Source organism: Rhagoletis pomonella, unplaced genomic scaffold (genome assembly GCF_013731165.1).
Source record: "Rhagoletis pomonella isolate Grant_MI unplaced genomic scaffold, Rhpom_1.0 Rhpom_scaffold_00005, whole genome shotgun sequence".
NCBI lineage: Eukaryota > Metazoa > Arthropoda > Insecta > Diptera > Tephritidae > Rhagoletis > Rhagoletis pomonella.
This window is the reverse complement of record NW_023458559.1, coordinates 56,638,230-56,663,410: the sequence shown is the minus strand read 5'-3', so window position 1 is coordinate 56,663,410 and position 25,181 is coordinate 56,638,230. Positions and strand designations below refer to the sequence as shown.

The following is a 25,181-nucleotide window of genomic DNA, read 5'->3' as shown; positions in this document are numbered from 1 at the left end:
AAGATTCCTTAGGCGCCGAACGCCGCCGCCGCCGCCGCCGCGCCGACATTTTTGTAACTCGGCGGCGGCGCGTGAGGAATGACAAAAATCGGCGGCGGCGTGGCTCGGCGGCGTATACCTCTAATACATACATAAATATGTATTTACTTATATTTTAAATGCATGCAAGCGCAGTTATATTTTATATAGATACTCGTACATACATTTTGCCTGTATTTTGACTGATTTATTACGGTTTTGAGGTTATAAACTTCATGGAGGCAACATAAGGATTGACAGCAGTTGACTAATTTTTAACTGAAAGTTACTCAGTTGGCTGCTCAGTAGGTGATATACATAGATAAATGTTGCGCCTTACTTGATGTTTAATAAAATGGCAGTTAAGTTGGTTTAATGAACGCAAGGAGCGCAAAAGTTTAGCCACGGAGCCATTAGACTGAAAAATTGGTTGTAAAAAGTGATGTATGGCTAAATGAGTGGGCTTAAGATTGGTGAGGCTGTTGAAACTGGAGTAATGAGTATACATAAATGAATATGACCCAGGCAGCGTTTTTAATCATTAGCTACTCGAAATCGTGTCTTCTTAGCGAGCAACTAATCGCGGAAGATCTCTTTTTCTAGTCATTTGTGACACACCTGGGAAAGAAAAAAGTACCCTACCCTAGTAAGTTATAGAAATCGGTTAACGTGGTCCAAATTTATGCGGTAACATTCATAAAAAAATGTATATACATACGTATTTATTCCGACGAATTGATAACCTCGTCCTTTTTTGAAGTCGGTTAAAAAAAATAAAAACCAACAACATTTAGCTGAGACACTGCTCAGTTTGGAAGTACACACTTATGTAGTTAGAAGGCTGGCGAATGGCTTCCACCCATTTGCAATCATGTTGTACCTGCCAGTTTTTTTCCAAATATAAGTTTTAGAGCTATCCGTAAAAGTCAATAATAAGGAATTACGCCAAAAATAAGCCCCAGCAAAATCAACGCTGTAGAATCTTCTCAACAAATGTGGCAGTGTACTGTCCTTGGGCATTGAGAAACACATCTACATCTCCACGATCAAATTATTTCACCTCAGTTACATTTTTTACTAGTCTAAAAAAAAATGGAAAACGCAGTCGATTGTGGAAACATTGAGGCAAAAATATATCTACTCGTAGCGAGAGAATTTATTTAGAATATAATAACAGAAAATTTTTTCAAATAGGTTGCTTCCTATTAAAGAAATAAAATTTCTGAAAAATTAACAAAAATATGCCATTAATTTTTTATTAACATGCGAAAAATTGACGCTAGAAAAAAGTCGTAAACAAAAAATGTAGATCTGTTTTCGGCCAACAAGAATGTATTGTAGTTTTTTCTAAAAAAATTAACGGTATCGATTTAAATAACACGGTTCTTTCCAAGGTGGCGGCGATGTCACAACCCTTGAGACCCGCAAATCAATTTTTAATATCTCTTTAAACTACTCAACAATAATCAAAACGATTTATGAACCTTACCATAAATGGCCGGAGTTTTGCTAATTTCGCAAACTTTCTTGGAATTATTTTTTCTGAAAAAATTAATTATATGCCAAGTAGATAAGATAAGGGAAAATTGAACCAAGTTGGCAGGCCTGGCTACCACATACTCGTATAACCGTTGCCTAGAGCTTTTTTTCGGAAACGTACTTTAGTTTGGAAAGAAATTATGAATAGGGTAGCCACCCATTTGAATAAATTGAATTTGATGAATTAAGCAAAAATATTCAGCTATCACCACAATCAAACTAGATAAGGATGCGGAAAAGCTTTTATCCGTGAAAATTTAGGATAGTGTTGTCATTTAAAAAGCAAGTTTGTACCAATGTCGAAAAACACACGCCGGTTTTTAAATAAACAGCGAGTTCTACCGTAAAATGTTCGACATTTGTTTAAGTACTTTAAAAAAAGCTTTCCCCTCCAGTTTCTACTCTCCACTCCTATTTACTCATAGAAAATGTTTAACTGTTAATGGGTGTCGATAAACAATAAATTGTTCGATGCCACACGCCTCTTAGCCTCAGCTGCGCTAAATATGAAAAAGCAATAATTTTCTACAACTTTTCTCCTGAAACCAATTAAACAAAATTTATAATAGGCATTCATTAGCTATTAATGCAACAGATTTTTATTGTTATTACAAGCAACTGTGGCCATGCGAGAGGAGCTTGCTGTACATAAAATGGTAAACTTATAAACAACATAAAATTGGACATTGAGTGTAATTTCATATTCATAAGAATAGGAATAATAATTTGGCATTTGAATTGACGCTATTGTTGTTAATTATGATAATTTTATAATGGCTTACATTTCAATAATGGAATGGGACATTTGAATAAAGGCTTTTTTGTTTAAGCTATGAATTATGTATAGAGTATTGTGTTAATGTGCCATTAGGCGTGTCCACTTAAAGTTGATGTTATCTTTTTATGTATGTTGATTTTGAAATATTATTTGAGTTTAAACTTTATTATATAGCTGCCAGTTTTTTTAAATTTTGTTCGTGTGTCCTCATGCATAGATAACCAATTGTAATATCTGCTAAATAAATATACATCTTTTACGAAATTTTTACATCAAAAACTTATTTCCGAAAAATCGATAATAACAGATCTGCGATTATTATTTCGTTCTCAGTTCGCACTTACCCTCCAAGGACATACGCAAAAAACGCGACAAAAGCAAGCAACAAAAACTTAGGCATACATGCTTATCTATAATATAGATTCTATATACATATACAGTGACACCTCGATATAGCGAAGTTAAAGGGGTTGGATAAATGCTTCGTTATATGAGCAAATCTAACGAGTTTTTTTTAAGTCACGCCCTTCTCTCGGCACAAAAAAAACGCTAAAGCATTCTTCTTGCATTTATTTCATTCAATGGAGTTCCAGAAACAAGTACAATAAAAAGTAAATTAAGTATTTGAACAATTTTAGCTTAAAAATGTTTATTTGGGCGAAAAAGTACCGAAATTGCTCATGTTTCATTGTCACGCAAAAAAAAATCTAAATTGTTTTTTATTCAAATAGCTTTGGGAAGTTTTCAAATAAATTGCTCTTATTAGAGACAATGGACGTTGGCATCAAATACAACATATCTGTGAAGTCTCAAGCGTGTACCACGAATTAAAAAAAAATTGGCAGCGTGCAGAATATCTGTCGCAGCTATTTTGTAATTTTTGAAATTTAAAGTTTTTTTTTCAATTTTAATAACTTAAGATACTTCAAAAGATTAAATTTAAACGGTGAAAATGTTCTTCTTGCCAAAACAAACAAGTCTAGTGTAATAAAACCAATGTGTCTCCAAATGAAGAAAAATTACATTGAGCAAAAAAGATGGCTATGATTTGAGAAACTAAAATATCATTTTTACAATTTTTATTGGCACACTCGAAATTCATTGCGAAATTGTTTTATTCATGAAGAAAGCAATAAACATGTGCATAAGGAATATTGTTTAAAAATCTTCCACGCCAACATTTAATTACTTTCAAATAATATGACTTTTAAATGAAGGCGCGTGAGTAAGCGTGTTAGATGACTGCGTATGGTGCTACGGGGCATATATGTACGTTACATGGGCAACTACGGGTATATAAGCATAAGTTGTTATAGTATTTACTTTTTTTAGTTTTCATTTAAATACAATTTCGCGATGGAATCTTGTCCTTTGTGCAAAACTAAAGATAATACATTGACCAAGAAAACTGTGCCACCATTTTGGACCAAAAATACGTTTTTGCCGAAAAATGTTACAACTGGTGAGATTTGCTCATATATTTACTATATAGAAAATCAAAGGTTCGATACAACGAGAAAAGCCAAGTTAAATAAAAATCGTTATAGGTATAGTTTCTTTTTGTTATAACGGGACTCTAATCGTCAACATATTCAGAATACGCTATGTAGAGGATTTTGTGTTGATCCTTCGGAAAGTTTTCAGCTATTCTTCTTTATACATTTTTACTTAGATATATCTACTCAATAAAAAAGTTGCTATATTCAATTTTCCGTTTTATCGAGGCTTCAGTGTATACATATATGTAAATATATACAAACATACAGACACTATGCGATTATGATGAAGAAATGATTAATTGCCGAAGAATGAGGAGGATGAATGTTTATGATTTTATGAGGAATTCAATTGGAGCGACAGTTGCACATAGGCAGACAGACGAAATGCAAGCAGGCAGACACTGATGGATATGAATGAAGGGCTGACTGCCTGGCTGACTGAATGGATGTACGGATTTCAAGGATCACAGACTGACGAGCAAATGACAAAGATGGGTTGAGTGCGACAACTGGAACTACAAATGAACCTCGATGTAGTGAGCAAGTGGCACAAATGTGCATACATACATATGTATGTAGGTTTAGATGTGCGTAGTTCCGGCATAATGATGGCAAAAAGGACGATGGCTGATGTAAATTAAAAGTCTGGCAAAAGCAATCGCTCTAACTGTGCAGTGCGTACTGTTTACGCAATTCTTGTTGCCTTTTGTAAATGCGTTGCTTCATACATATTCAATTAGCAAGCAAGTGAGTGAGTGAGTGAGTGAGTGAGTAACAGAGGTCGAATAGACGAAAAAGCACACAAAAAATATCCGAGAATGTTGCTCAGCCGAATGATGGTCATGGCTATCATTTGGCTCTCCAACCTGCCTCACTGTTTGCTCTATATGCACATGTCTCTAAACTGCTTTGTTTGCCAGTATCCCTGTGCCATTTTGTAAGCGATAGTATGCAAATTGTTGCAAAAACAACAGCAAAAAGTTTGTACGCATGCATCAGCAGCATCCTGGCTATTAGCCGGATATAGACAGCTCGGAAATGCAAATTAGCTAATAAGGCAGCGCCAAGTGTGCATAGACTCAAACATGCACATACGCACGGCAAAAAACATGATACATACATAAATGGGATACATGAGAGAATCAGTGAAAAAGAGCACACAGCCGCAGCCAAACACCCACTCTACCTTTTGCCATTTGGAGCGGATGGCAGCTTAATGCCCACTACTACCAATGCAAGCGGCGGCCGTGTGATGACCCTTCATAATATGGGAAATGATCTTGACAAGAATGATTGCATGTTCGCATAATTAAAACCATTTGTAAGCTCATGCTTACAAGGACATACATACATACATATAAACGGTTCAATGTCCATTTGGCAACAAGAAATGTTGCCACTAAAGCGCTACGCAGTGAAAATAATGATAGCTATATCGACGGTGATTTTATTGTTGCTGATGGTAGTACGCTGAGATTTCGCCTTGTTTTTGCTGTTATTATTAATGACTGTCGGGAGTTGTGTTGATGATATGAATTCTCGAGCACATTTTGAATACTCAAAATGACGGTTGTGCGGCGACCAGACTCAATTGTTGTCACTGTATTATGAAATCGATATTAGTCTTCGATAGTTTATGACACATTCATAAAAGTACTCATAACTGCCATGGATTGTGTGCTGGCATTGGGACCCGCCTCCTGAAAACTGCATCCAGCGAAAAGTCTTGAAAAGCGGCAGATAAATATTGACTTCCCCCAGCAGTGCCAACTCCCGCAAACGGAACAAGGACTACGATTTACCGATAGGCACATCTAATTTTCGAACTCTATATCGAACATAATTGGTCAAATTAAGCAAAAGTATTTAAGTTCACGTTCCAGGTTAGGAACGACATCCTTCGGGATCGCCTCTTGGGAGCTCAACATGCATACGTAAATGGTTGTTGTTGTTGTTGTTACAGCATACTATATCCACAAACTGTTTTTGGGGAGTGTTGCTGGAGTGAGTCGTTTCGGTTACGTAGACCCGACTGTCATCGGAACGCTTGGGGTCAAAGCTGACCCTGTAAGGATAATACACCGCATAATCATAATAAGTTTTAATTTTTAAATTATATTGATTGTAAATGTCAGACTGCATCTCAATGGTCTTACCATGTATTGTTTTTATCATGATACTACCTATGTATGTACATACAAGCTTATGTGCATATCGACACCTGAGTGGAAGATCCACCTCTCTCGGCAGCCAGTTTGAAAAATAAATTAAATTACAAAATAAAATTACATATTTAAAGGAGTTTTTTTTTACCTAATTTGTGCACAATAAAACGTAACTCATAGAAAACATAGTAAACACGTTTTTTTGATCGAAAGCGTTTATTACAGTTAAATTAGCGTCGAACACTGATACCCTAAGTTAATTTATTCCGGCCGTCCCACAGACGTATACAAGTACTAGGTTGCTGTGTGAAAATTACGTAAGCATTCATAAATGGTTGTCAAACCCCAGGAAGGTTTTGCACCATCGCATCGCAATGTTTTCTACACAGGGTTAAAGTTCCCCCTTGTTGGCGAAAATTAGCATTATTTTTCTTTTCATTCGGTTATCCTTAGAAAAACTTGGTGCTTAATATTTTAGTGTAAATTTTTGCCATCTATAAGCAATTTGTAAAGAGTGGGTCCAAAGGCATGCTCTGATGGGCGTTGGTGGGTAAAGCTGTCGGAAAAAATAGATCACTCTTTTTTTCAATCTAAAACCCGCAAAAAATCGTAAAAACTTCCTAATTTAACATTACAATAGATAAGATTATTACAAAAATTTATTAATAGCGACATAAATTACTCCAATAACTAAACTTTTTAATTTTTTTATTTATTTAAATTTAAATAATACGGCTCTGAAGAGAAGATAGATAACCATAGATGTATGTATGTACATATATACCTCAGACCTTCTTCTGTTCGCCCATCCATCAGCGCCAGGCACTCAACATTTTAATTCAAGTAGGAAGTAACAATATTTAAATTTAAAACTAATTTAAGAATGAACTAAATAGAATTATAATCTGAATTGGTATGGCGAATGCCTAACGCTGACGAGATACCAGCCCCTTTTTTTTTTAAGTTGACCACGCCGCCGCCGCTAAGCCTGTCGGCGTAAACCTCTATTTTATTAATTGTCGTAGGTGCTGAAGCTCTTAAAACTTGAGTACTATTGACATTGACATGTTTACAACGCCTACGCTTGCTGCAATTTGCAACTGATTAGTCTATGAAGTGGACGCTTACGGGATACTACAATTATTTGACGCTTCGTTTTGAGGTTTTTTAGAAATCGTAATCATCGGAAACACGTTGCCAACTTTTAGTTTGCATGGAGGCCGAGACGCCTTATTGTATGTACATTAGGGTGGTCAAAAATAATTTTAATGCTCTCACCCCCTAGGATAGTTCTATATCGGGAAAAATATACCCCTATTTTTTATTTTTATATTTCGAACAAATATTCATTCATGCGTATAATCTGCTTGTAGTGAAAGCGAGGTTGTCTAAATGCCAGATTTAGAACTAATTTAAATAGCGTTTAATTGTAAGGTACTAAAAAATTTAAAACATTAAAAAGACCCTTACAAATCCAGGAAACGCCAGCCGCGTTGTCAACACAAGCCCTCGGCACGTGTGCGGCAACATACGATCTCTTCCTATCTCCGGCAACGCTAAACCAATCAGCGACATTTATAAACCGACCAACGCTCACACAATGCTAACAAACAAATTTGACGACAAAAGGATTTGTGTTTAGCGGTATAAAATGCGGCCAACAAATGTAGAAAAAAGTCGAAATAAAATGCATTGCTGCATTTTAAACTTCACATTCATCAGTTGATGCTGTGGATTTTTACTTACATTAAGTGCCAACCGTTGGCGGCAATGTCTGCGTGGATTTTTAGATTTTGAGTTTTCAGTGCGCGATTTGGAAAACAACAAACACACAACAAAAATAATACAGGGAATTTGTAAAAGTTAGACATGCGACGTGTATTATGGGGCATTAAGAGCATGAAGTGCGCTTTAAAAGTGGCAGTAGCAGCAGCAGCAGCAACCCGCATAATCCCAGGCGTCAGCAAACCCAAAACAAGCAATGTAACCACCAGCAACAACAATGGAAGGAAAACGTAAAATGAAGTAAGTAATAAAATGTACATAAAAGGTTGGCAAATGAAGCGCTTGAAATCGATGTAGACTGGAGTGTGGGCGCTTTTTACTCCAAAGAGGTGGGAGGCATGCATATACAGTGACTCAAACAAATGACCCCGTGTTGATTTTTTTTTTTTAATATTCGTAATGTTTTTCAAGCTACATTGTTTTATAAAAATACCATCCAAGCTTTAAACAAAACCATATAAATCACAGTTTCAAAATTTATAAAAAATTTGGGAAAATTCATCAAAATTTAAACTCGTTAATCTGAATCTTTAGAACATTTTTGGGTATGCAGTTTTATTGCCCACACAATTTTTGTAAATTGTACTAGTTATATAAAAAACCCGCAAAAGCAGTCTCCAAAAAAATTTTCTCCAAAATCAACGCCCGTTGAAACCTGCATTTCATTGGACTAAAATTGTATGGGCTATAAAACTGTGTACCCAAATATGTTCTAAAAAATCAGATTAAAAAGGTGAAATTTTGATGAAAATTTATTAAATTTTTCCTAAATGTTGTATAAAGTTTGAAACCGTGATTTGTATGGTTTTGGCTAAAGCTAGCATGGAATTTTTTTAAGAAAAATAACAAAAAAGAATTAACTCGAAAAATATTATGAATATTAAAAAAAAATCAACACGTGAGTCACTGTACTAACATACATACATATGTATGTATGTATGCTTGTGTGGCCGCCATTTTTACACAACTTCTATGTATGTGTGTATTTGGTTTTGGTGTGAGTTAACTGTGCTTTGTGTTTGCGCGCTTATTCCCTCGACGAACCCAAAACAGAAAAAGTTTTGCAAGCCATACTTAATTCGCTTTATTTTCAACGAAATCCACTCGGATTTGCCTTTCAATAAAAATGCAAATTTTTCAACACCTTCTACGCATTTGCTGTTCGCTTGCATTTCTTCTTTGCCCTTTATATCAGTTTTTATAATACTACCTCACCTTTAATGCTTTTGGATTTAGCATTTTTTATAGAAGCAATTTTTAATTTTTTTATTTTGTTTTGTAGTGTCTTATCTCCTTTGAATGAGGAAATCCTAGTTTTGTCTCAAGAATTTTTTGTGTCTGTATTGCTGCCATTACTATTCTTGCCCACTTGCCTATTTTGCCTCTTACTTTCTTTTCCCTTTTTTCCAACCTTCCAATTTTATCTGAATTTTTGTTTGTATGTTTGCTAGTCTATTAGTTATTTATTTAGCTTACCTTCACTTGCGACTCTGTCATTCCTAAGGCATAGGCGAGTTTCGCCCGTTCTGGCCCCGCCAGATATTTCGTTTGTTCGAATGTCTTTTCCAGCGCAAATATTTGCTGGCCACTAAACGTTGGGCGGGTGTGCTTCTTCTTGCCATCCTTATCGTTGCCTTGATGATGTTGATGCGCCTGTGAGAGACTCGCAGACACTGGAAAAAAGTGGAAGGAAGAGAGAAGGATCGTGTAAAGATAGTTTAATATTTATGTATAGAAATATATTTAATAAATATAAATTCACAGAAAGGGTTAGAACTTTATTACGATCATAGTAGATCCATAATGATTTTCGAGAAAATTTACTACGCCTCTCTGATTCTCCACTTCTTCATTTTCTTTCAAAAAAAGGATCGCCTGCTAGCAGTATCTAAACCCAAAAAAAAACTAGAAGTCTCCCGTTTTAAGTCTTACAGAAGTATACTTTAGAATATTTAACAAAGAGTAAATTAAATTTTCGTAATTCCTGATTTCTATTTATGTATCTACATCCATTGTAGTATCCGTATTTATACCCTGACTACAGGGATAAAGAAACGTATTAAATGAAGCCAAAACATCGAGCTTCGGACAATCAGGAAATTTCTTGTTATACCACTCAATATTATTTTAGGGTACCTACTTGCGCCCTAATAACTTACAACCTGGCAGACGCTTGCTAGAAATTGAAGCACCCTTAAGGAAGTCAAAGATTTCACTTTGAGATTAGAGACAAAATCTGTACCTACATGAAATAACCATTGTGTCTGATGGTGGTGCTGATGTTCTTATGTTCGTCGATTCTAGGTTATCGAGCTGCCACAAAAACAACAAAAACAATAATATTTTGTACTTACAGATTTTGGCTAAGATAGTTAGCCAAGTTAGATAAGTTTTAAGCTGGCATTTCAGGGTACTATTTTATATATATATAAGGAAAATTTTTTAATTAAGGCTTATATTTTAATAAACACCATATTAATTTAAGTATGAAACTGTGTACGAAATTGAGGAAAAATCTGCGAAACTTCACCAAAATTGAAAGATTTCAAAAATTTGTCAAGTTTTATAGCCCATTGAGTTCTAATAATAATGAACCGAATTCAAATGTCTGAAAATTCGCATTGATATTTGATAATTTTTTTGCTGCCCGTATTAGGGATTTCTTTTCCATCATGCGAAAGTCAGTTTGTTTGTTTGTTACGCTTTCACGATTTAACTACTAAACAGATCATCATTGCACGCGGATGTCATTTAGCCCAACTTATAATATACTTAAATAGGACAGCTTTTATCTCGATTAGACAAGGGGGCATGGCACCTCTCATACGAACATAATTTTTCATACTGCATACCTCTCGAAATATTTATGGTAGAGTACTGGACTTGTTATGGAAATATTTTAAATCAATACCATCTCATGGACAAAAATGGACGTTATTGGAGAAGGGGGCTTGGCACCTCCCATACAAACTGAATTATTAAAATTAAATTCAACTTGAATTAAGAAAATTAGGTAATTGAAATATGTTATCATGAAAGAAGTTTAGGGACCAGTTTCTCAATGTCGTTATCGACGTTATCGACTGTTATATGTTATGGAGTCGATCATGTCGATAACGATGTTTAACCTGCAGATAGTGTTAACCAGACATTGAGAAACTGACCCTAAGAAGGTTGGCTTTTGAAAATATTTTGAACAGGGTTACCACCTGTTTCAAAAGTGTAATGAAATTAAATTACACACAAGTATGTATATGAAACATTAAAACGAAAGATTGTCAAAAATCTTTTGCTTGAACATTTAGAACAGATTTTAGAGTTTGAACAGGGTTGTCACCCGTTAATTTATTAAATTCAACACTAATTGTTTGTTAGGTAAGTTTAATGAATTATTACAATATGGCTATCAATCGAAGTAATTTTGGAAAGGCCTTATTTCTAAATGACATTTAGGAGGGTTGCCAAATGTTTAAAAATAAAATTCAACTTTAATTAAGGAAACTAGGTACTTGAAATGTGTGCCCCAATATGGGTGCCAGACGAAAGAGCTTTAAGAAGGCTGTACTTTGAAGATGTTTTGAAAAGGGTGACACCTGTTTCAAAAGTCGAATTTAATTAAATTATATTAAAATATGCGTTTAAAAAGAAATAGTGTTAAAAAACGTTTGTTTGAACATTTAAAATACTTTTGAGGTGTTTGAAGAGGGTTGCCAGTAATATTCAAATTAATTAATAAGTTAAATGAATTATTGAATATGGGTATCAATAGAAATGGTCTTGAAAAGCCTCTTTTATAAACTACAAGTATGAGGGTTGCCACCTGTTTAATAAGCTAAATTCGACTTGAGTTAAGGGAATCGGGCAACTGAAATAAGTAGTTAATAAGGTTTAGCTTGAAAATGAAAAAAGTGAAAATCTCCTATGTTTTTGGCTAAGTTTAACTATGTACATATGCTGAGTTTACACCCAGAATATTAAAATATTTTTAGAACTTTTTCGAAAAAATCACCATATGCCCAGTGGTGTGAATAACTGTAAATATGTATACATAAAAGTATTATTTTATTAATTTTCTATATAAAAATCGAATTTATATTTTTAACGAATCTTCACCGCTTATTATACATTTTTCCGTTTTTTTTACAAAATAATACATAAAAGTATAAAAACCACAAATATTCGTATTTCTCGTTAATAAATTCGAAAACGTCCATTTGCTTGCCAAATCGATTGAATATCACCGCATATAAATTACACAAAATTCGCTTACTTTAACCAAAAATAATAATTACACACTAATTAGACATTTAAAGTAAACAATTACATCTAGCAAATCGAATCAATGCAAATGGAGCCAACTCCAACCGAAAACAACCACAGTAACTGTACATACATACATACATACATATGATGAGCCCAAAAGTATGCCTCCCGATTGGCTCCACACCGGCACATTTGCACACAGCGCGCTGGCCATTTAGAGCCGCCCGATGGCCATCAAATTAACAAACGCAAATTGTCCGCAAATTAATTACGTTGGACGCATAGAAAATATACATTAAACTATATGGCAAAGAAAATTACAACAAATTACGTATGCCTCGGAATGTTCAAATAAATATGTACATATGTATATATATGTGCATAGCAATTTGTTGAAGCGTCCTCTGGCGCCATTTTCATTTTCATGGACAACATGAAAATCAATTAGCCAAACAGGCGACGTACAAATCCTCGCAGCGTGGCAAGAGCACTAAAGCCCAAAGTGACGAGCAGGAGTGCGCAGCAGGTGGTGTAGTGGTAACTCAGTGGTACTATATTCACCCGCACGCCAGCCTGTCAGCCAGCAGTGACTTGTTCACGTTTAAATAAGCCAATAAAATGAGTATAAATAAAACGCCCGTTGTACCTTTGGCGTCTCTTGTACATAGATACTTTCCTCCCTTCCGACAAACAAAACGACCAACGAGCCGTACGACTCCCTGGGGGAGGTAATCATTACAAGTGGGCATAAATGTCGCTCGGCACTACCTTGTTGGCAATGTTGGCAAGTGTGAAAGCGCTCTTGGGCCTTGGTGAGTTGAGTAGGTGTGGAATTTGAGTTTGCTGTTTTGCTAGCCTTCAAGCAGCGGCGCTAAACCGCACTCATAAAACTGTGACAACGGTGGTTGTCCTATGAACGCTTGATACAGCATTCCTTTCTACCGGTTGGCGCCCCTTTCTTTTAGCTCTCTGGCTTTACCGTTATGCTTTTCTATGCTCCGTGCCTTCGTGCAATTAATGTCACCCCATTATTAAATGATCCCTAATTATGTGAAATGATTTTAGTCAGCAGTAAATGCTGAATATATGTATTTACGAGTAGTTATTTAAATTAATGTGGGTTGGCGGGCGAGCTGGCAAAGATTTTTTTTATTTCGCGCTCAATTATGTATGTATGTATGTATGTAGTGTGGAGTTTGAAATATTTAAGGGACCAGATTTTGTTGGCAACATGGTGACGATTAATTTGGTATTGGACTAAAGTAATATACCCTTTGGCCACACAAAACGGCTTCGCTGAAACGAAGTGGTCCCTGCTCTCATTCCATGACATGTAAAGGTAAAACATGCATAATAATTAAGGCATTTAAGAAAATAAATTATTAAAAAAATGCTGAAATATTGAAATTTCTTCTTATTTCGCGCCGAACTATATTCTATTTTGGAAAAATAGGCAACATTTCATCACTCCAGGACGAAAAGAGATGGGCTAAATAGATAGAACGGTATTTCAAAGTTTTTGAGATGGGATTCAGGAAAGGTGGTGTGGTTGGATTACCTTGACCTTTAATATGACCTTCAAAAGTTAAAGTGTTTACATTTTTGTCTCTTTTTGAGTCTTGGCATATTTTGTTTAACGCCTTCCATACAAAGTATAGTATTCGTAATATTTTTGTATTTGAAAAGTGTGTCACAGTCAGAGAAAAAAATTTATCGAAAATCAAAGTGAATTTAAAAGAACTGATTAAAAATTTGCAATTTAAAAAATGATCATCTAAGAGATTTTTTAGTGAACGTTTGACAACAAATGATTTTATTACGGACACCGGGACAAGTGAAACTATTTTAATCAGTGAAAGCTTCCCTATCTTTTGTTGTTCTTCCCACCGACAACTCTTATGGCTTCATTCAAAGAAAAATAAAATAAATTTGAAGATTTTTATGAAATGAGATTTTCACACAAATTTCCGATTTATGAAATATATTTTACTTTTTATGAATAAGAGTATTAGGTAATATATTTTCGAAGGTGTTCAATCATGTAAATTTAATTTATATTCTTCAAACTCAATTCTACATATCGTGCACTTTCTTCAAAGGTATATTAATTCAGTATTTACCTCATCTTAAACATTTAAAAGAATACAGGTTTTCAATTAGGTGACAACCCGCTACAAAAATATTTTTGCCAGGAAACTTTCTTAAACTTCTTTAGTTTGATAGCCGTCTTGTAATATTTTATTTATCAATTTAATAATTGCATACAAATTTTTCAAACAGGTGGTAACTGTCCTTTAGTTTCAAACCCATATTGCAATATTTAATTTATCTTATCAATTATATTAAGACTTAAAATTTTCAACAGGTGGTCAAATTCCAGAAAAATATTTTCGACTGTAAGCCTTCTTAAACCTCTTTTTCTCTTTACGGCCGTATCTCGTTATTTACTTTATCATATTAATTTACCTAAACTGCAGTTTTAAAACAAATGGCAACTCTCTAATTATTTTTTTCCTATATCTTAAGTAGACTCTCGAAGTTAGAGTTCGATTCCATGCATTAGATTTCGATGATGCGCGTACAAACATGCATACAGACAGACAGACAGATGGACAGACAGACAGAAAAAATTTAATAATATACAGCCATTGTCCTGTTTATATTATATGTGTTATATCGTCGATGTTTTTGCAAAACCGCCTATCTTAGGACACTCAAATTTTACAGGAGAGCGAAAAACGGTTTTGCTCGGAAGGCGGTTTTGCAACTGGTCGATGAGCGGTTTTGCAAAAACATCGACGATATGTAGATATAGATGTCGGTTTTGAGGTCAAATTAATTTATCATTTAATTACACATTTAAAATTAGCTTCAAAAGTAAAATTTCATATTTTTTGGTTTTTTTGACCTTAAAAAAATTTGTGTGTGAAATATTTGAGAAAAAGTTATAAAGAATAAAAAAAAAATTAGAATTTGCTTAAATAAAATTTTTATTTTTATTTGTTTTTTTTTTTTACACCGAGAGATTTAACAAACAACAAGAAACAACGCCATCAACCAAATAAAATTATCGCCAATAATAGTAAAAATCTCCATTGTCAATTCAACGCCTTTATTCAATGTTTTTTTTTCGCAGCCCATCATCCATTAACGTTTCATAAAAATGCTATTAAATTCGTCGTTCGCTGCATTCCCCGCACCATTGCCATTTCCACTTAATTTTCATAATTTTAAAATGGCTGTGTCTCTACGCTCATTAGCATATCACTCTTAAAGGCAATCAAATTCTGGCAACCAGTTTTAACAGCGACTTCTTCTTCAGCTTATTCTATACAACTCACTACCTAAATAGTACCTTGCGTCTTGCGCGCTGTGTATGGCTGCCAAATCAAACTTGTTTTCAACTTTATTGTACGCTGGTTGTTTCTGGCCGCTTTTGAGCAGCGTCTTTGTGCTCACTTTTACCTCAGCGATGATTTTGGTGACAGATACTTACAATCGCATTCTATAGCAATTTCCAGCTTCCATCCCCATATCTACGTATGTATATGTAAATACTTCTTGCCCACCACCACGCGTAAATTAGCAGCTGTGCAACGCATTTATAAACAATTAATAAATGCCAAAACAAACGACAAACTTTTTGGTCACATTGCTTTGTTGTTGTCATTGCTGGCAGTGCCGTTGCTTTGCCTGGCTTGGATTGTTTACATATATTTCTTTTCCTCACTATCTGCCTAGGCAGCGCGAAATTTCGCATAATAAAATTTATAATGAAATAATGACATTGTTAAAATTTTCGAAAGTTTTTAAGTAGCTTGTAAACAAGGACTTTAAAAGTGTTCACCAACAAACAAATATTGGAAATGTTCTTGCAGTTGAACAATACATACATATGTATGTAGCTATGTATACGAAAAGGTGCGAGTAATAGGAAAAGTTTTGAGGGCAAAACAGAGGACATGATTTCGCAATTGTGGCTAAGTTATATGTATGTATGTATGTCAGTTCATAATCAATTAATTTATGTATTTTAAACTATCTCTAGTAAACGTATTGACGTTTCTTTCATAAATGTTCAGGAGAAGAACTAAAGGCATAGCCTGAAATTATCTAAGCATTCAGTAAATGCTTTGAATTTACAAAGCAGAAATACATTGGAAGGACTACTCCAGATTACAAGACAAATTTATACCCTTCATGAGCGTGAAATGGTATTATAACTTTGGTCCGCTGTTTGTAAGTACCAGAACAAGAAGAGATAGACCCATTAAAATGTATACTTAAATGGTCAGAACGTCGAGCTGAGTCGATTTAGCCATGTCCGTCTGTCCGTCTGTTTGTATGCAATCTAGTCTCTCAGTTTTCGAGATATCCGGATGAAATTTGGTAGGTGGGTGTATTTTTATAATGCATTAATCATTTGTCGGAACCGGAAGAATCGGACCACTATAACATATAGCTCCCATACAACTGATTGTTCAGATATGAGATTTTTCGTTATAACTTCTCCATTTATGCAGCTAGGAACATGAAATTTTGCAATACTTTCACCCATTATCTACGGAAAACTTAGAGTGAAAATTACAAAGATCGGGTCACTATAACCTATTGCTCTCATACAACTGATTGTTCAGATATAAGATTTTTCGTTATAACTCCTCCATTTAAGCAGCTAGGCACATGAAATTTTTCACTGTTGTCACTCATTATCAAATGAACATTTTCAGTGCAAATGGCGAAGATCGGGTCGCTATAACCTATAGCTCCCATACAACTGATTGTTCAGATATGAGATTTTTCGTTATAACTTCTCCATTTACGCAGCTAGGAACATCAAAATTCGCACTGTTTTCACTTATTGTTAACAGAATACTTACAGTAAAAATAACAAAGATCGGGTCACTATAACATATATCTCCCATACAACTGATTTTTCAGTTATAGGAATTTTCGTTATAACTCCTCTATTTATGCAGCTAAAAACATGAAATTTCGCACTATTTTCACTCATTATCAACAGAAAGTTTGCAGTAAAATTAACAAAGATCGGATCACTATAACCCGTTTATTACCCCCATACAACTGATTGTTCAGATGTGGGGTTTTACTGTAACACTCCTTTATTTGGACAGCTAAAACCGATAAATTTCTTAAGCTATTTTATAAATAATAATACAAAGTCTACTAAGAAAATCGTCAAAATGTATGCTGTATGAGCTTTATCTCTTATACCACTGATTGTTCAGATACTAGTCTTTGCGATATATCTCCTTTATGTAGGAAGCTAAACCTATTAAATTGTGTTACCGGTTTACATACGATCACACAGCACGGAAAATCACTTAGATTGGTGCTATATATATACCTTATATATTCCATACCTCTGATTGTTAAGATATGATTTTTTATATATGTAGAGGAGATACTATGCCTGCTGTGAATATATAAATCTTTCCAAATGCAGTAATCTGTTAAAGTAAAATTTTCAGATGCTCATGAAAGGTATGAAGCCTTCGGCATAGCCGAAGACAGCGCTGTTCTTACTTGTTTTTTCTTGAAAACAGTAAGCAGCTTCACCTTCTTATTACATCGACAAAATTCTCACACGGCGCGGCATGACGTTATTTGTTAAGAGTCCAAGGATTATTTTCAGCGTTCAAGTAATTAAGAATAATTATCTAAAAGCTTGTTCAAATATATGTAGAAGGAAAATGTAGTAAATACATAATCCTTTCACGCTAATAAAATTTTAAATCTAGCTGAACAGCACTGCGCTAAGCAAGAACACGCGATTAATTAAAATTCCCAAGGCATGTGCATGCGAGGTAAGCAACTAAATAAATGGATGCTTAAACAACGAAAAAGCAAAAAAAAAACAATGATAGCTGTATGCAAGTTGGAAGCCAAGCAGCGATGGAATGAGGGCAGCATTCCAGCGACCCACATTAACAAAGCTCCTCATTAAAATTATTAGCCCATATGGAGTAGGTATGCACGTACATTAGCGTGGGCCGAAAATCCGCTTTTTAGAATTTTGGTTGGTAATAGCAAAAATATGGTTCATTATGTTCTAAAAACAATCTGTGTGAAAGATGACAATTTTTGGTCAATATCTTAGGCTCGCCCAAGTCCATCAAAGTTCCAGTGCCAAAAAAAATTGTCTTAGCTTACTTGGATTCTCCACAAAAAAGGTCCATATACAAAATTATGTAGGACTAATACTTTCGAAGATAATTGCAATTTTAGTAAAAAAAATTTATTAATTAAGCACATTGAATTTTGATGGACTTGGGCGAGCCTAAGATATTGACCAAAAATTGTCATCTTTCACACAGATTGTTTTTGGAGCATAATGAGCATATTTTAGCTATTACGAATAAAAATTCTAAAAAAGCGGATTTTCGGCCCACGCTAACGTACATATGTATGTGCATTGGAGTGACTCACGAAAAAAGTTCCAGCCTGTCCAGCGAATCATAAAAAAAGTGTATGACGTAAATTCGAAACTATGATTAACTTGTCTCAGTTGGATGGATGGCATTCGTTAATATTTTCTTGTTGACGTTTCGAGCAAACTTTAAATATGGGGCAGAAAAAAAAGAATATTAAAAATCAACGCGATTTCTTAACCACTTGAAGCTTGCATTTTATTGCGCTAAAATATAATAGGTTATTAAGCTGCATACCTGAAATTGTTCTAAAAATAAAAAAAAAATAAAAAATTTATTGTTAACATTTTTTTTATAACATTTAAAATTTTGTCGTGCATTTTTTTATTTTGGGGGAACGCTTTAAATATTTTCAACTAATTTGTTTTTTATGTAACATTCATTAACAGGAACAGAATGATCGATTTTCTTCAAAATTGCTACTTTATCTGCACTTTGCACTAAGACATTTTATGTAAACAATCAAAAAACCGTGTTCGAGGACAAGCCTCTTCGCGATCCTATCAGCTTTCATTAACAACATAATAATCAAATCGGTTCATAATTGTAGGCTGTAGACCCTTTTGAAACCTAATTTTTGGATTTGCATCACTGGGTAATGCCCGAAAATCGCATTTTTCGTCATTAAAATTTTACTGGGACACCTTTGTAATAGATGAAGACAGTAAACTTAACGATACCTTTACTAAACAATTTCCGAAAACCTGTGAAGTTATTCAAAATAAAAATATATTTAATGCAGTTTTTGCAACATTTGTATGTATTTTTTCTGGAAACTCAGCCATATCTTCTTGAGAACATCTTAGCTTAAAACGCAGTTTTTCATGAGCTGGACACTTTTAGAAGAATATATTTGTCTTAATTCAGTTCTTTATAAAGTGAAACTTATTTTTCGAGGTTTGTTTTTTCCATTAAGAGGTCTTTAACAATAGAAAAACAAACACTTGAAAGATCTGCATCAGCATATTCATAAACTGTGCCGACATTTTTTATGGAATTATCGACTGTACTATGTAACTATCTGTAACTATCGGAACTGTATTAACTCCGTCAAAGTTTGAGCACTGTTCAGTTTCGTGGGAGCATTGAACGGATATTTTCTACCGCCACTCATATTGTTAAAAATTATCGTATTCACTAAAGTGTTTGACTCGTTTTTTCCAAGCCGGTTTCAACCGATTTTTTAATATTTTTAAGCAGGTTTTTGAAATACTGCTTTTTTGAATATCTAGGGTGTTTTCACCTAGTTTATTTATCTACCCGAATCTAAAAATTATAAATATTTATTTTGTTGAAAATGGAACTAGAACATTTTTATTAATTTTATATCTAAATACTGGAAATTTTCCACTACACAAAATTAATTAAAAAATAAAAGGAAAAACTAAGAAAAATTGTTCACTGTTTTGTTTTTTTTTTGTTGTAGAAGTGAAACGACTACATGTTTTCTTCATTCTCATCTAACCAGAGGCTCAGGAAAGGGCCAGCATCAACGTGTTTGGGCTGTAAGGAGAGAGAGATTATAAATGAGCTGATGTGAGTGGGCATATAAGGAGTACTCATTTTTTTCTGTTTCACTTCCAATTCAAAATACTCGAACTTATATTTTATTATTAATTAAATTAAAGCTATACCTTTTTGCTGGCAGTTATACTTCTAAAGATATATCATTAGAAAATACTGAAAATTCTCTTCAGATAATATGCTCTTTAAAATACATTTATGCAAGTTTTATGTACAGTATATAATAAATAAATAAACTTTTTAAAGCTTCATAAATTTGCACTTTATTTACATAAATTTAACAAAGAACTCAAACATTTTTAACCGACTTCAAAAAAATGGGGAGGTTATCAATTCGTCGGATTTTTGTTTTTGTTATGTATGCTACCACATAACTTTGGACCACGTGAACCGATTTCAATAACTCTTTTTTTAGTGGAAAGATGGTACCTCAAGTGTCGTATCGTAATTTGGTTTAGATCCGATCATTGGATCATGAAAAAATTAACGGTACTCCTTAATTTTTATATGAAAATTGAAGTCGGTTGTGTTTTTGCTTAAAAATTGCTTAAAAAGTTCTATAAACAAGAGATGCGCTCAACTATCAAAATTAATAAAAAATGTTAAAAAAGAAAAAGTTAACTGTACTTGTGTTTTTATTATGTAGCTCATTTTGGTGGAACAAATTGGAAGTTGGCAAATTAAATCTTCGAATACTTGTTAAGTACATATCAGAGGTAAACTCTTTTAGGCTGTAAGGTGCAAAAAACAACAGTAAGTGAGTATGCGTTGCATATTTGTAGGCAGTTAAACTTTTAACAGCCTTAAAGAAAAACGAAAAATGCATATAAAATGACGCAAAAGTAATGGAAAAGAAATTTTCTTCAGAAGAGGAAGAGGATGAAGAAGAAGAAGAGGAAGAGTAAGAGAAAGGGGAAAAGGAAGAGAAAGGGGAAAAGGAAGAGGAAGAGGAAGAAGAAGAGGAAGTAGAACTCTCTTTTCTGTGTTGCCGGAAAAGAGGGGACGGAAGTATTTTTGCGCAGAACTTCTCTCTCTTTTATATCTACAGAAATAAAAAAAATATTTTTTGTGATTTTTCTTGAGCTGATTTACGCGATAGAGTTTGTATTTGAGGTAGAGCTGGAAAACTATCGATGGCACTATCGATAGTATCGATGGTTTTTGACTATCGAAAACATCTATGTATCTTTGTACACTATCGATAGTTTTCACTCATACATACATTATTCTGTAAGAATAAAATGCGGCGGTACCTAGTTTATCTTTTGATGTCGGAAAGGACATTTATCAAAGCATGGCAAATAAATTCAATTAAATTGAAGCTTAAAATCGTTGATAACCTTTTGTTCCTTAACAGGATAGAATATAGACATATTTTGGCAATTTTGATCTCATTTTCAATAAAAAATCTTATGTTATTTCATGTTCGTAGGCTAGTCTGATCTTTTGAGTTTGCGTGCGAATAAAACCACTTTATTCCACTTTATAAACGACGTTTCGCTGATACTTTTTTAGCATCATCAGGAGTAGTGTTTATTTTATCTGTTACAACAAATATACATAAATACAACAAAAAAAACACACACATTAAGTTTTAATCGAAAAACAAATATGTATACATATATAACAACAAACTAAATTAAATGACAAACCAACTCACATTGTTTATGTTTAATTTTTGGACCTTTTTAATCAAACCATCGATAGTATCGACATTTTCGATAGTATCGATACTATCGATGGTTGTGACTATCGACTATCGATGGCTACGACTATCGATAATCTTCCAGCTCTAATTTTAGGTTATTGGTATTAGAATTGATTTTACAGTGTGCAAAATTTTTCTCTAATTTTAGGGGCGTAATAAGGACAATTTCTCGAAAATTTAAAAAAGGGAAAAATAAAACTTTTATAGAAATCTTAAAATATACATTTAGGAAATTCACAAGTCGTTTTGAGCGTCGTATTGTCTTAAAGTCTTATGGCCTTATTCATAAAAATTAAAATAGGTTTAAAAAGTTTTACAAATTGACGCTTTCAAACATTTTTCAATCTATAAGCCTTTTTTAAAGCTACTTTATTTTTAAAGAATACCCACATTGAGGGAAAAATGTCAGCCTAAAAATAAGAACAAACTAACTCGATTTAAATATATGGAATGTAAGTAATTATTTCATTCTTGAAATAAGAATTTCGTACTCAAATCAAATATAATGCTTCTTTATTATGAGTACGAGTATTTTATTTTAAGAAACATGCTTTGTACTCAGACCATTCATCCCTTGGTCAAAAAGTTTTACTATACAATTTTTGTAGGGAAACAAATTTTTTAGGTGTATTTTCAACCAGCGGACCAGCCCACGAATAATGTTGAATTGAGCAGAAATATTTTGACGAGAGTTATAAAATGCATACAATTTTTCAAATTTTTAAATTCGCTTAGTTAGTTAATTTTTTTTTTTGTATGGAACGTGAGACAGTCTAATGTGCATATGCCAGCATGTACGTGTGTATTAAAAGGGTATATTTGCTTGGGTACAATAAATGTGTGGATGAAGGCTTGAAGGCTCCAACAGCAGTCGGTGCGATTTGAAATATGCTTGTATGCGGAGCGTGTGTAAAACATAAAGATGTAATCAAATTAATTACCAAAAATTATAACATTTGAGTACATGCGTTTATATGTATGTATGTACATATCTAGGACAATGATATAATTTAATTTAGAGCAAAAGGGTATCTCATATGCTGCTACCTTTCGAGAAATGAGTTCGCAATTGAAATTAACGACAGCGTAGCACAATGGCTCTCGGGGGTATTAATTGTGACGACCCCATATGTAGCAGCAACTTAGTGCGAGTATTTTACACTGCTTTTACACTGCGCTGCTATGCTAACGCCTTAGAAGTCAGTTTTTATGAAGTAAGAAAGTAAGCCGTTCTCACAACCTCTTTAACAGCATTTACCGCTGCCTTTCACCAAACTCATTCCACGCTTCTTTTAAGCCAAGTACAAGTCTTTATCTGGCATTTGAAAATTTTATTAGGTTTACGTGTTACACTTTCATTATAAATTTTCGCAATTTTATTATCACCAACAACATGGCTAATAAAAAGATAAAACTCGTTTCAACAGCTACATACATACACTTGAAGATTTTCTCCGTCATTCGCATATGTTTTTACATTACGTTTTTCGCTCATTTTCATGAGCCACATCAAGTTTATGGCTTATGTTTTTGGCTTAGCTGATTCCATGTTTTTACTTGTGTGTAGCTGGTTTTGCATATCATAAACCTTTTAATACTAATTGTGAGAATCTGCAGAAAACAAGGTCCTTAATGCTGTTGCACTTTTAATGGCGTAAAATATTTAATTGGATTGCTTTGGGCACGCTAAAGTATAGCCATTTTGATAAGAGGTGGAGAAGCAAATAAAATCGTGTGTTTATTATTCAAAGTGCTCAAAGGAGCTAATGCAAGAATGTAGAATACACAGAGTTGCTTTTGATTATCTATATGTACAACAAACAACTCTCATGCAAAGCCGGGAAAATATCCGTAAACGGTTAGGCTGTTAATAGGTCGCCTCGCTAACGGGGTACACTAACAGAGGTCCCGGAGATCCCTGCATTGATTTTAGCAGAAACGAGGATGAAACTTAAGCTTCGTAAATTTGCTCTGGGAAGGCCCCGCGATTTGAGAAAGACGTTGGAAATTATTGGAATCACTTTGAAACTAAATTTTTCGAGGTCCTGAGTTGTCCACGAAGTTCAGCAAACTGCACTTGTTTAGATTTGCATTCATTCATTAATTTAAGTCGTGGTTATTGTGCAGCGCTTGCTGTACACGCTTGACGCCCATGACGCACGGAGGCCGCATCCGGTGACCCATACTTAACATTGTTGTATACGCAGATATTGCTGACAAGAATACCTCAGTCTTTTCCGTAATTAAGTTAAGGATCACTAGATTCTACTTCTTCTCAACGAAAGCAGCATGACCGATGTAAGTAGAATATAACTCTACTTACAATTTATTTTATATATACAATTATTACAAATCGGATGCTCACTTAATGATATATATTTTTTTACAACAACACAAAAATTAAGTAAGCGGTTCGCCGTACGACAAAAACCGAAAAATTTTAAAACTCTTGTAACAATCAATATACTACTCACGAAACTATGGGTCAGATAAAGGGAAACTGCGTTTTAAACTTTTCTTTGTGACGTCAGGATTTTTTAAAAGGACTTTTAAATTTTAAAAATAGTATTAGGTAATTCAAAAAATTATTTACAAAAGAAAGAGATAAATAGAATAATAATATGGGTACCAAATAAAAGAAAATCATCTGTAGACATAAAAAAAGTAAGTCTTTTATTTCATAAGGAGGAATAGGTATTGAAAATGTCCTTTTGAACAAATTATTTTAAGCTAATAAATTTATAAGGGCGAAGTTCGAGGATGAGATATTGCAAATTTTGAAAGATATTCAAGGATACAATTTTAAAAGGACTTTATCAGTATCTTATCGTCCCTACGCACAAAAAATGTAAACTATTTAATGACACGTAATTTCCTCTTATAAATATCGCACACCATCTTTAAAAGAGTCACACCTCAAAATTTAGTACATTGGAAATTATGCACTAAAAATATACTTAGAGCTTTTGTTTACTTTTCAGCAAAAGCTGGAGCAAATTTTTGTTATAATTTGTTAAAAAACAACCTAAAGTGAAGTCGCCTTTGCCTACATGATTATCATGTGCTAAGAAATAGTTTTTCGCGTTTTCTGCCAAACGTATTACTTTGAGTTGTGACTCTTTTGAAGACGGTGTGCGATATGTATATGTATGATACCCATATTTTTATTCTAAATTGCGCTGTGTTTTTTAAATATTTTTTTTAATTATTGATTTCTTTTAAACTTCAAAGTTCTTTCAAAAAAACTTGTTGTCAGAAAGAAAAAATAAAACCGTATTTAGTTATATTATTTCTGGCTTCTGGTTTCTCGAATATATTAATTCTGTTTGTGTAAAATTGACTGTTGCGGGGTGTTTTCAATCATTTTCCTATCAGCAAATAATTTAATACCGTACCGCAGTGTTGAATTTTTGGTTTACTAGATATGTATTATCGTACACATGTATGTAT

The 25,181-nt window shown here is 33.8% G+C and overlaps 2 protein-coding genes across 4 annotated transcripts in view; both read left to right on the top strand.

The window, feature by feature from the left end:
- The window catches only part of LOC118739287 (COMM domain-containing protein 4-like), a 149,638-nt gene extending 142,064 nt beyond the window's left edge, over positions 1-7,574 (top strand). For all 3 annotated transcript variants that reach the window (XM_036470529.1, XM_036470528.1, XM_036470530.1), the window contains one exon: positions 7,478-7,574. In XM_036470529.1, the coding sequence (XP_036326422.1) occupies positions 7,478-7,559 (82 nt within the window). In that variant the 3' untranslated portion in view covers positions 7,560-7,574. The remainder of the gene's footprint in view (positions 1-7,477) is intronic.
- Positions 1-25,181, top strand: part of LOC118739292 (protein phosphatase 1 regulatory subunit 3B-like) — a 337,433-nt gene that overhangs the window by 279,988 nt on the left and 32,264 nt on the right. The gene's annotated exons all lie outside the window — the stretch shown is intronic.